Here is a 12,099-nt window from a genome sequence, read left to right as displayed (position 1 = left end):
AAAAAAAATTGTACTGACCCTTAACTTTTGGAAGATAGTGTGTATATAAATAGGTACATAATATTGCTAATCCAGTTAAAATAATACAAAAAAACAACCATGTGAACGATGTCCTCTGGTTTGGTCATGTGTTGACGCAATGGCTACCTTTAACAACCCTCCATCCGGAACCCTGTAGCTCAGGCTGACATACTGAAAAACTAATCAGCAGTATATCTATGTAAATGTCATCACTAGTTTTCCATTCGGGAAGTTATCCTGATGAGGTCCCTGTGACCAGGTCACACTCACAAACAGTGTCACATTACAGAATTCAAAATGGTATTTTCATATGGAAAGCTGAACAAGATGAGTAAATAAATATCTATGAATTTCCCGTTCAGTCAACGTTTAATATGTACATCATAAATCAGAACATTTGCATGTGGTTTGAAAAGTATGTTCAGATGGAGTTTAATTCTACTTTACACTGACAATAAATATAAAGTTGGGAAAATAATAAAGTAAGCAGTCTTGTTGCTGCATCAACATGATTGTGATTGCAATTTTATATATGTAATTTAAGGGTTATGCATATGTATGGTGTTGCTACACCTACATTTACGGTGGAAGAAGCAGCATTTCAGAACTCCTTATACAGGATGAGTGACAGAAAACCAGCATAATTTTATTTTACAGTCCTTTGCTGGTCTGTGTTTCTTAGGAAACACAGCTAGTAGCATTGCAGTAGTCTATACAATCATTGGTGCAACTAATCTTTTTAATGTGCCCATGCACAACCAAGCCATACTGTACAATATCTTCAGCGGTTCATTCAGGTTGAGATAACTCAACACATTCGCCTTCAGTGGAGCAAACCAACTAATTGCTGCTCAGTTAGTCTGAGTTCACAAAAGTTGGTCTATATAGTCGACCACAGCGTTGGAAAGAAGAACAAAAATCACAAATCTTAACTTAGAAACACCAGAAAAAAAAAAAAAAAAAAAAGTCGGCGTGAGCTGATCACTGGGGTCTTCTGATGAAATTTCCCTACAGTGAGAAACAGAGGAAATATTAGATTACAACTGGATCATCTGGAAATATTATCTAAATATCTAAAAAAAAAAAAAATTAATCAGGGTTATTATAGTATGGAAGCCCATTTCTGCCAATGAATAAAATATTAAAAAACGGTTATTGCATTTTTTTTTTTTAAATCTCACAATTCCGACTTTTTCCTCATAATTGTGTGATATAAACTTGCAATTGCGAGCTATAAAGTCACAATTATGACTTTTTCCTCATAATTGTGTGATATAAACTCAATTGTGAGTTATAAAGTTTTAATTTTGAGGGAGAAAAAGACTCATGTTCTCAGAATTACAAGTTTATATCTCACAATTCTAACTTAACTTGCAAATTGTACGTTATAAAGTCAGAATTGCGAGATATAAACATGCAATTCTGCTAAAAAGTCACAATGGTGACAAACTAGCAATTCTGAGAAAGAAAAGTCAGAATTGTGAGTTTATATCATGCAATTCTCACTTTTTTTCTCAGAATTGTGAGATATAATCATAATTCTGACACAAAAAGTGAAAACTGCGAGATGTAACCTCACAATAACAAGAAAACAAGTCAGAATTGTGAGATAAAAAGCTGCAATTATCATTTTTTATTTAGTGGCAGAAACAGGTTTCCATATAGTTAACTTAAATTGCACAAAAAAATGCACAAAAACTTATAAACTTAAAACATTTACATAAATACATTTATTTCCGATATTCTCATTTTTATTTAGTTAAACTTTATGTACTAAAAACTAAAATAGAAAAAAAAAAAACCATTAAAAAATAATAATGAATAAAAAAAAACCTTTATAGACATTTAAAAAAAAAAATCCCTACATCCCTATATTAATAAAATGATCTCAATGGCATTAAAAATACTGTTTAAAATTAAAAATAAATATAAAATTAAAAGCAAATATAAATGTATTAAAGATGGAAATACCTTGAAAATATTACTTAAAATTACAATCAAACTAACTGCAAATAATCACATATAGAGACAATATATTTTTATATAAAATATAACAAATACATAATTAATAGATGTAACAATGTAATTTTGTAACAGCGACAGAAAGAGCAAATAAGTAGCAATAAGAGGACAAATAGATGCTTTCTGTCACAGAGGTAAGAAAAAAACTAAATGATTTTTGAAATAAAAACAGAAAACATACAGTTTAGTATATTAGTTCCCACTTCGTCTTCCACCCCCTCATACCTTACAAAAACATGAAAATAAAATAATTAACACAAACACAGACAGACAGAAAAAGAAATTCTAAAATGGCCTTTAAATTCCACCATCCCAGACAGAAGGTTAAAGTGTCACCAAGTGCATTCTAGGAATGAAAGCAGATCTTAAAAGAATGAATGCCAAGGCAAAAAGGGAGAAGAATTCCCCACGGACATGTAATCGAGAGAGATGATAAACTGAGACGCACCAGAAGACCCAGAAATTCAAGAAGAAAGGTTCAAGGACAGATTCTGTTTTCTTGATGATGTTTTGTGTGGGTGATTATGGCTTAATTTTCATTGTTTCATCTGAAAATCTGTAATATGCATGTTTATCTGTTGATTAAACAAATGGCCTTTACATGCCACCAAAACATCCCATATATATCAATCATAATACAGCACCCCTACAAAACTGAAGGAAACTTTACAATCATTACAAAGAGAAAAAATCTGCTTAAATGTAAGTAGGTCAGTATGCATGCATGTTGAAATAGAATAAAGGAAGCTAAAAATGAAAGGGCGATAGTCTGGAGAGACCCAAAGCAATCAAACCCAGCATCAATAATGCTCTCCACATACATTTGTATATATTTGTCTCATATCATCAAGGTGTGCGGAGGGGCTGGTGCGGCCGGTCTGGGGTTTGGGAGGAGTGCCTGTGGATGCTCGTGGAATTACATTGTCATACGATTCCACCTGTTGCTATAGCCGAAAACAGTCCAAATAGACATGGCAGGTGAGCACACAAATGCACAGAAACATTTGTTGGGTCAACAACATACATACTCTATATGAAGAGTTCAGATGCAAAACCAGCTAAAAGCCATCTCGGTCAAAAATGAGATAATGATAGTGAGTGAATGCTCCTGACACATATTATACGTCCATCAAATACTTTTACTTCAAACTCGCTAAATTCCAGCCTCAGCCCAATCAGAAGCACCAGTACTTACATAGAAACCTATACAAAGTAGCCAGAAAGAAATGCTAATTTTAAAGAAATACATCAGATAAATTTAGAGGCTTTTGCATCTGAACTCTTCATATGTACATGTATGTTTTTTTGTGTGAACCTGATGTGTGATGTGTAGCTCTCTTGTATTTTTGTTTGTGTACAGTGACCACTGGTTGTATGCATAATCAAATCAGTAGTAAAATATGTGCACTCACATTGCCCACTCCTTTAGTGATGATGGCCAGTTCTGTCGGCTGGTAAACGCAACTTCGGAGTTGGCCGTTATAGCCGCTGTATGGGGACACAGGCTTATTACCTGAGAAAACAATGTTAAAACAAAAATGTTAGTTTGGACTTATATACATCTTTGTGTGTGACACACGACACTCCTTATATACATACTTCAGAAAAAAATGGAAAGCTATTATACGTGAAAAATGCAAACAGATAACCTGTTTTCCTTATGATAATACTTCAAAATGCATTTCAGATTTGTTATCACTTATGTTAAAATCAAACTCTTTGTAGTTAACTGAAAGTAAAACCATAAAAAAGTTGTGTTACTACATGTTAATATAATGTAACTATATATTTAAAATAAACAAATTAATATATAGAATTTTAGCTATTCCAATTCATTTAATTTAACCTGATAATAAAATAAATATATAAATAAATATATATACACAAATTAATATGGAATTGAATAATTTAACATGATAATGAAATAAATATATAATTTATATATTTATTTTATTATCATGTTACATGAAATTAATTAGAATATTTTATAAACAAACAATAATTTATATATATATATATATATATATATATATATATACACACACACACAAACACACACACATATATATATATTATAAACAAATTAAACAACAATTTATTTTAGCTTTATTTTAGCTATTCTGCTATTCATTTTCTTTGTTTAACCTGATAGTGAAATAAATACATAACTATATTTTATATATATATATATATATATATATATATATATAAAACGTAAACAATTTATTTCAGCTCTTCTACTTTATTTGGTTTAACGATGTGCTAAAAATAAAAAAAATAAATAAAAAAAATCTATAAAATGGGATCTTAATGATACTTAAATAACACTGATTAACTTAAATAAATATTAATATAAATAAATGTAAGTGTAAGGCTAAAAAAAGAATATAAATATAATTAAGGCTGTAAATATCCTTGAAAATATTATTTAAAATGCACTGATTAAATCAAACCAATTGCAAATATTCACAATAAATGCAATAAACACTGTTGACTCTGCTCATTAAATTATCCTCAAAAAATGTACCATGATTTCCACAAAAATATTAAGCAGCACAACTGCTTAACAATTATTATAAAAAAAAGTTTCTTGAGAACCAATTCAGCATATTAGGAGACTGAAGACTGGAAAAAAGGCTGGAGAAAATTCAGTTTTACATCACAGGAATAAATAATTATATATAATAAATACATATTTTATATATATTTTTAACAATATTAACAATTTACAAAAAAATTAAAATATTAAAACTTCAGAAAAAAAAATCAATCTATATCTGTATATATATAGAGAGATTTGTTTTCTTTTTAATATATTTGCTATAGAAAATATCAATCACTTTCTGAATGACAAAAGCAACATTAAAACAATGTTATGTTTCCAAGAAGCTAAATGTTCGTCTTTCTTACCACAGTCACTTAGCAAATATCTCCCGTTATCTTAACCACCACATTACGTGCGTTTAGAAGGCACATGACACAGTGTGGCTTGATAAGAAACGTCCTCTCGCTCTGCGAAATACCTAACAGTGATGATACTGTTGCCACACCTCAGTCTCCGTGGAGACATGCTAATGTAAACACTCGCTTCAGGGTCTCAACAGAGAGTCAGATAGGAGTAACGTGTGCTCCTATTGACTCACGTCAGGGTGGGAAAGGTCCTCCATTTTGCTCCGGGTGTTCATTTACTAGTGAGATATGATTCCTGAACTTTCCAGCACTCTTTGTTCAAAACGAACAGAAGCATTCCTTTTACATCACTAAACCGCAGCTGCTATGCAAATACTGAAGATGAGGAAATGTTATACGAATAGTACGCTATGGACAGATGATTTAATATATGTGACTGTATTGGTTGAGTAAACACAGTTGGTTATTGTTAATTCACAATAGAAAGGTTTGACCCATAGCTCTGAATGTACAAATGCATAGACACTCTCAGCTATATTGGTTCAAGTTCATGGACATCAAAAGGCAGCAAAGACATTTGCATGTTTGGCTAAAGGAAACAAGCAGGTGCAAAAACAAAGAGAGAATGAGACATAGGCAGGGACAGACAGACAGGGAGGCGACAGGGAGAGAGAGGTCGGATGAACAGCGTGTTTGGTGCGGTACGATCAGATATTAGACTGAGTGGATTCAAACATCAGCATATCAAATTCAAGGGTGTAAGCAGGAGTTATCGGTGAAATTCAGCCCTGTTTCCAGCATGTTCTGCAGCTTTGTCCTCTCTCAAAGTCACACGCTCCCTCTTCTTTCAGTGCATGTTAACACACACAGGACATATTGGGTTTCTGGATTACATCATTGGAAAGATTAGCTTAATTCAGAATCATTGCATGGAGCTTTTGATACAGCACAAATTAAAGGTGCGAGGTTACATGTCCGTACGCAATCTCTAAGATGTTTCAGATCCATAAATAGTAATTAGAGCTGGGATTTTAAAATGCATTCTTTGAAATACTTGAACGGAATGATTTTCATGATGTTTCAAAGCTTTCTCACAACCAATTTGTATGTATTTTATGAGGTGGCTAATTTGTACGACCTCACTCGTATGTTTTTTTGTACGATTGTTTAAACCCAATACGAATTGTGCAACTTGTAAAACGTACGATTTAGCAAAAATCCTATGAATTTGTACGAGCAAAGTCGTACGAATTTGTATGAATTAGCCATATTGTAAAATATGTATGAATTGCCGTGTCATCAGGCTGTATGTTTAGGTCATTTGCACCTGGCAGTAGAGCCACTTTTGGCCTTTAATACTGATATGAAACTTGACAACAGACATTTATACATTGTTTAGGGCTGTCACAATTCCTTGATTCAATTCAAGTACCCAATTTTAAATAATCCTCGATTGCATTTTGCCCGTGTTGAGTAACTGGCAAAATATCGGAAATGACGCATTTCACAGACAAAAATCCATTAAATGCATATTTACAACATTTTTCAAGGCTGCATGATATATTAAACCCATTTAAAAATTCACAAACACCACAATTCAATTTAATAAATATATGCGCTTTTAATTACTACATGCGTGTAGGTTATGTACGTGTGTGTCAGAGAGGCTCCGTTCACAGTAAATGCTGCTCCGCACAAAGTGTTATAATTTACATGTGTGGAGCGTCTCAAACTCCATCTCTGCATATTGCTGAAAGTTTGGGTTTATTACAGCCTAACGTTAATCTGGAAACGCAATGTGCACCATTTCATCAGATTTGTGAGGTAAATCATTTATAAACCTACGTAAACACGGGAGAATACGTCAATATTATCTCAATATGCTAACTGTTCATCACAATATTAAAATAAAAGTGTAAACCCTCACTCTGAGTTTATTTTTGTTTTGAGTTTGAGTTTTTCTGAGTTTTTTTGATGTTCACATATTCAAGAAATTCCAGTGGCTGTAGCATTTCTGTCATAAAAAATGGACAAAAATTGTTTTACCTGATTAAAAAAAAAATCTGAATAGATTTATAAATGTACAGTTTAGAAGAAGTTATCCTTATCTGGTTCAAATCAGCCTAATGAGACTGAAGCTCATTAAAACACACTTACTTTCTGATAACGATATGTGCACTGATATATTATGGACCACCAATAAAAACTAGCTGTAAAGTTAGATTACTTTAAAGCAAACATGATAAAATTTAGAAAAACACAAAGTAAAAACTCAAAGCTTGCATTTACCTGCATTGGGCTCATCCATAGAGAAGGCCTTATTCTCCATGTAGATGCTCTGTGAACTTTGGTCCTTCAGAATGTTCTCGTACCCTCTGCTGGGGTACAGATTTTCCTCAACAACTGTCTCTTCATCATCCTCACTCAGGCTACACACCGCCGGCACCGTGTGGAATAGCAGAAACACCCAGGCGTTTGAAACCAATGCTATAGCCAACGTGGGATCGTCCCACGTCAGCCGATTGTGCTTTGCATTCCCGTACAGATACATGACGATCCACGCCACCCAGATGCCCACTGAAAGCAGTCCTGTGATCAGGATGAAGACTCCGTCCTTACGCCAACGCTTGTGTTTACCTGCCAATATGGGTATGGATGCTACCACGACCGCCAATAGTAGATTTAGAACATAAATGAGCGCCATGACAAAATCCTTGTTTTCGATATTACAGGGAACAGCAGTAGCAGGAGTCAGAATTCCGGTGTCGTTAGTTGGGTATCGTACAATAGTAATAATTAGCCATTCTGTGTTAATAACAACTTCTACCAACCAGAGTCCCAGAGCCCCCAAACACCAAACCCAACCTCTAGGTGCCGAGTTTCTCCTGGCCAGTATGTTCAACCTCACAGCTTGCATAAGAAGGCAAGAGAAGCAGCCAGCAAACAGCACACCGAACAAAAAGCGGCGTGACGCGCAAGTAGCAAAGTTCTTTCCAACTATAAAGGCGAATGTGAGGGCGAACAGTCCAAACGTGAAGATGAGGAACCCCGCGTGAAGCCCTAACGAACTGCGCCACTTCCTGTCAGTGACGAAGGGAAGGCTGGCTAGCAGCACGATCAGAAGAATCAAAGAGCCCACCAAACCAGCAGCTGCAAATGCTTCAACTACAACACCCCAGGCTGTAGCCAGGTCACAGAGGTTGAAATACAAGGAGTTCACATTATCTCCACAGCCCCTGGGGACCAAAGTCTGGGCTAGTGATCCAGGAAAGACACATAGAGCGATGAAAAACAGAAGATGGAAATGTTGGGATTTGGAAGTGAGGTGATCCATTTTTTTTCCAGCACCTGAAAGAGAAAAGCAAGAATGAGTTACAAGAGCTACAAGATACTGAGTGATATTTGCTCAAAATCCTGTCCTTAAACACCCAGTGAGGGAGTGACAACATCAAGATTGCAACAATATCAACAGCCTTTAAAATGACACACATGTTCCACAAGGTTGGCCCACAAGGTGTGGACTCTCTAGACTTTGAGCATGGAAAATAACTTCGGACAATGCAATAATTATGGCCAACAGGATTACATAACTTAAATCATGATTTAAGTTATACAACTATTCCAAGTCAGTAAGAAATGCCTCTTGGGCACCAAATCAGCATATTAGAATGATTTCTGAAGGATCATGTGACATGATCATGTGAGCTTTGCTATTTTAAAAATATAATAAAACAGAAAACAGCTTAAAATCATCATATTTTTACAACATTAGTATTTTTACTGCATTTGTAAACAAATAAATCAGTTGAACTTAAATATGCCTTACAATTTTTTTTTTTTTATAATATCTTATTGTTTTAATTGTTATATATTTTTGTGAATATCTATCAATGACGTATTGTGATATGAACAAACAGGAAGTAAACACACTGATTTAAATCACACAAACCTAAAGTGTACATCATTCTAAGGTTCCTGGTTCACTTTGAATCGGACATGCCCAAAAAAAAAATGAATCATTTATAGTGAGGAAGTCAGTTATAAACTCAGTTGTAGCTTTAAAATGATTCACTGCCTGAATGGATCTGATTCATCTAGTGTGACTACACCTTAAGAGAAGACATTTCTAAACCGGGAGCTTATCCAGATTTGTCTGTTAATCATTAATTAGACTTTTAAAGAGTGTTGATTTTCTTATGGCCACTTTCAAAACTTTGAAGAGAGTAAATCAGGTTGTGAAAAATTGTATTACCATTTAACAGTCTAAAATGAGACCTTAATGGGTTTGTTCATCCAAAAATGAAAATTCTGTCATTAACTACTTACCCTCATGTTGTTCCAAACCTGTAAGACCTTTGTTCATCTTCGGAGCACAAATAGATATATTTTTGATGAAATCCAAGAGCTTTCTGACCCAAAGGCAACTACCATGTTCAAGGCACAGAAAAGTAGTAAGGACATTGTTAAAACAGTCCATGTGACATTAGTGGTTCAACCGTAAATGTTATGAAGCTACGAGAATACTTTTTGTTTGCACAGAAAGCAAAAATAACAACTTTATTTAACAATTCTTCTCTTCCCCATCACCCACTATTCACGCCATGGCAGTTCCCTTGCTGATTATGCAGGGTCAGAAAGCTCTCGAATTTCACCAAAAATATCTTAATTTGTGTTCTGAAGTTGAATGAAGGTCTTACGGGTTTGGAACAACATGAGGGCGAGTAATTAATGACAGAATTTTCATTTTTGGGTGACTATCCCTTTAAATGTTTTGTCTGAAGAAGATGATGAAAAAGTCCACAATAAAAATCTAATTGAATCAGGAAACTCGATATACAAATCACATGAATCTTAGTATTTATAGCCTAATTTATAACTGCAGTGAATTGAGTTTCACTGAATTGTAAACAAAATCTCATTACACATTAGAAGTAAGACCGTTACCGATTAATGAGCCCACTCATTGTTAACAGATTGTGTCTGTTTGATCACATTATACTGATTTCATTACTTAGTCAATACTTTCCCTTACATATCAGAGTGCTCTTGCAGGAACTGCTACAGTACAGTTTGTGCTTTACTGAAGCCACTCGCTTTCATATGATAGATAAGACTACTTATATTAGTACATAAACTTTGTTTGACTCTTGCACTTAAAGAACTCTCTCTTAAAATCACAACATTAGCACAGGCATAAAAGTTGAAAGGTGAACGGGTGAACACCAGGACCTTAAAAACAAACATAACATGAACTCGAGGTCTGTGAGTTGTTCACCTGCTGGGTGGGATATTCAGGTTGTAGTCAAGGTCCAGCAATTACAGATTACAGTTTTGGAGTATTACGTAACTACCATAAATATGTCAATGCACGAAACATTCAACAAGCATTCTATTATTTTAAGTTAAACACTAGAAAAAAAATCTAATAAATTAACTGGTTTTCTTGTAGTTCACAGTTCCAGTGAGGAGTATTCATAGCCAATGTATTCCATGTAGCTCTGTAATATGAAAGTATATGCTTGTACTTAATTTACATACTGTCCTCTTTCTTTCTTTAAAAAAAATAAATAAAAAGCTTTAACATATGTGACCATGGACAACAAAACCAGTCATAAGTAGCAACAGCCAAAAATACATTGTATGGGTCAGAATTATAGATTTTTCTTTTATGCCAAAAATTATTAGGATGTTAAATAAAGATCATGTTCCATGAAGATATTTTGTAAATTTCCTACTGTAAATATATCAAAATTTTATTTATGATTAGTCATATGCATTGATAATAACTTCATTTGGACAACTTTAAAGATGATTTTCTCAATATTTTGATTTTTTTTCCATCCTCAGATTTTCAAATAGCCTAGTTGTATCTCAGCCAAATATTGTCCTATCCTAACAAACCATACATAGATGGAAAACATATTTATTCAGATTTCAGTCTCAATCTCAATTTCAAAGTTTTGTGGCTCAGGGTCACATATAGCCTACTAGTCAACATTTCAAGTGGATCAAAACCTTTAATCAAAGTTGTCCTAAAACCAAACCAAAACCTGTTCTTGTCTTAGGACAACTCTGATTAACTTTTTTTTTTATCCACTTCAAATGTATACTACTGTATATTAGAATATTCAACACTCAAGTATACAGTGCTAACAGACATATAAAATGGTGTTTTAATAAAATATGACGTTTTCAGCAATATCATAAAACATTTTAGAAGTTTTAGAAGGTATAAATGCATTTGGTTTTAATTTTGACATACAGCCGTTTAAGCCAATCACATCATTGAATCCGTAACAACGCACCAATCAGAGCGCAGCACAGGCAGCCTGGGCGTCTCACCTGAGCAGGTGAACAAAGATTCTCTTCATTCCTCATATATAACGGAATAATTTGACAGATGAAGCAGAATTTAAGTTGATGAATATTATTAATAAGAGTAATAACACCGCAGTAAAACATTTAAAACCATACCTCAAACAAAACATGTTACGTCTGAATAATCGTGGTATAAACAAACCGGAGTAATATTACCGTAACTGCACAAAACGTATGTTAACGCCCAAAGGACATACAATTAATATTAATAAGCCACAAGAAACACAGTAAAATTAAGCAGAAAACACAAACATATTGCAAAAGTGCAAATCTGTTTACGAAATCACGGACATGCACAAAAAAACCCCCAACAAAACAAACTCACCTTTTACAGTCAGACGTAGATACCGTGTCGTTTCTCTGTCACTCTTTGGTATATGAGCACAATTTACCTGTTCCAGCAAGTGCGTGAAAATAAATAAGACATCGCGACGCCAAAATGTGCCAGAGAGCTGAGGTGAGGTATTAAACCCTGAAGAAGAATAAAAAAAAAAACAATGTTCCCTTTGTATTCCAGGCAAACAAACCTTCAAAAAGCTTCAAGGATAGTCGAGGGCAAACACTTGGCGAGTTTTGATAGCATTCAGCCGCTAGTGATGTGACTCAAACTCTCAGTTTCTCTTGTGCACGCGCACAAACTCGCACGTCCCTCTAGAACTCGTTTGCTCTCGCTGTCACTGTCGGGAGCGCGCCTGCTTTCACTACCTGGAAAAAAAAAACAAACTGAGAAGGAAAAAAGTACCTTAGTGAGCTATTTATGGTGTAGAC

General features: G+C 34.2%; 1 protein-coding gene across 4 annotated transcripts; it reads right to left on the bottom strand.

Moving 5' to 3' along the window:
* Positions 1 to 324: 324 nt before the first annotated feature.
* On the bottom strand, positions 325 to 11,942 carry gprc5c (G protein-coupled receptor, class C, group 5, member C). 4 transcript variants are annotated; one of them, XM_051124192.1, is made up of 6 exons: positions 11,657 to 11,942; positions 7,243 to 8,301; positions 3,456 to 3,556; positions 2,865 to 2,987; positions 2,225 to 2,268; positions 325 to 1,029 (listed from the first exon to the last, which is right to left on the bottom strand). In XM_051124192.1, the coding sequence occupies exons 2-5, from the start codon at positions 8,285 to 8,287 to the stop codon at positions 2,263 to 2,265; spliced, it is 1,275 nt and encodes a 424-aa protein (XP_050980149.1). In that variant the 5' UTR covers positions 8,288 to 8,301; positions 11,657 to 11,942; the 3' UTR covers positions 325 to 1,029; positions 2,225 to 2,262. The 4 variants fall into 4 exon arrangements, 3 of the variants coding, with proteins under 3 accessions (XP_050980149.1, XP_050980147.1, XP_050980150.1); XR_007828834.1 differs by having other exon boundaries at positions 2,225 to 2,987; XM_051124190.1 differs by lacking the exon at positions 2,225 to 2,268.
* Between the last annotated feature and the right edge of the window lie 157 nt (positions 11,943 to 12,099).

This window comes from Labeo rohita, chromosome 12, assembly GCF_022985175.1.
Source record: "Labeo rohita strain BAU-BD-2019 chromosome 12, IGBB_LRoh.1.0, whole genome shotgun sequence".
In the NCBI taxonomy this organism is placed as follows: domain Eukaryota; kingdom Metazoa; phylum Chordata; class Actinopteri; order Cypriniformes; family Cyprinidae; genus Labeo; species Labeo rohita.
Note: the sequence above shows the minus strand (reverse complement) of the source record. Positions and strands in the feature narration are given on the sequence as shown.

Excerpts from the sequence above, each read along its gene's own strand:
- gprc5c (XM_051124190.1), bottom strand. The coding sequence starts at position 8,287 with ATGGATCACCTCACTTCCAAATCCCAACATTTCCATCTTCTGTTTTTC. Across the intron at positions 3,557-7,242 it reads TATGGATGAGCCCAATGCAG|GTAATAAGCCTGTGTCCCCA; the intron begins GTAAATGCAAGC and ends TTGTTTTCTCAG. Across the intron at positions 2,988-3,455 it reads TCACTAAAGGAGTGGGCAAT|CAACAGGTGGAATCGTATGA; the intron begins GTGAGTGCACAT and ends TTTCGGCTATAG.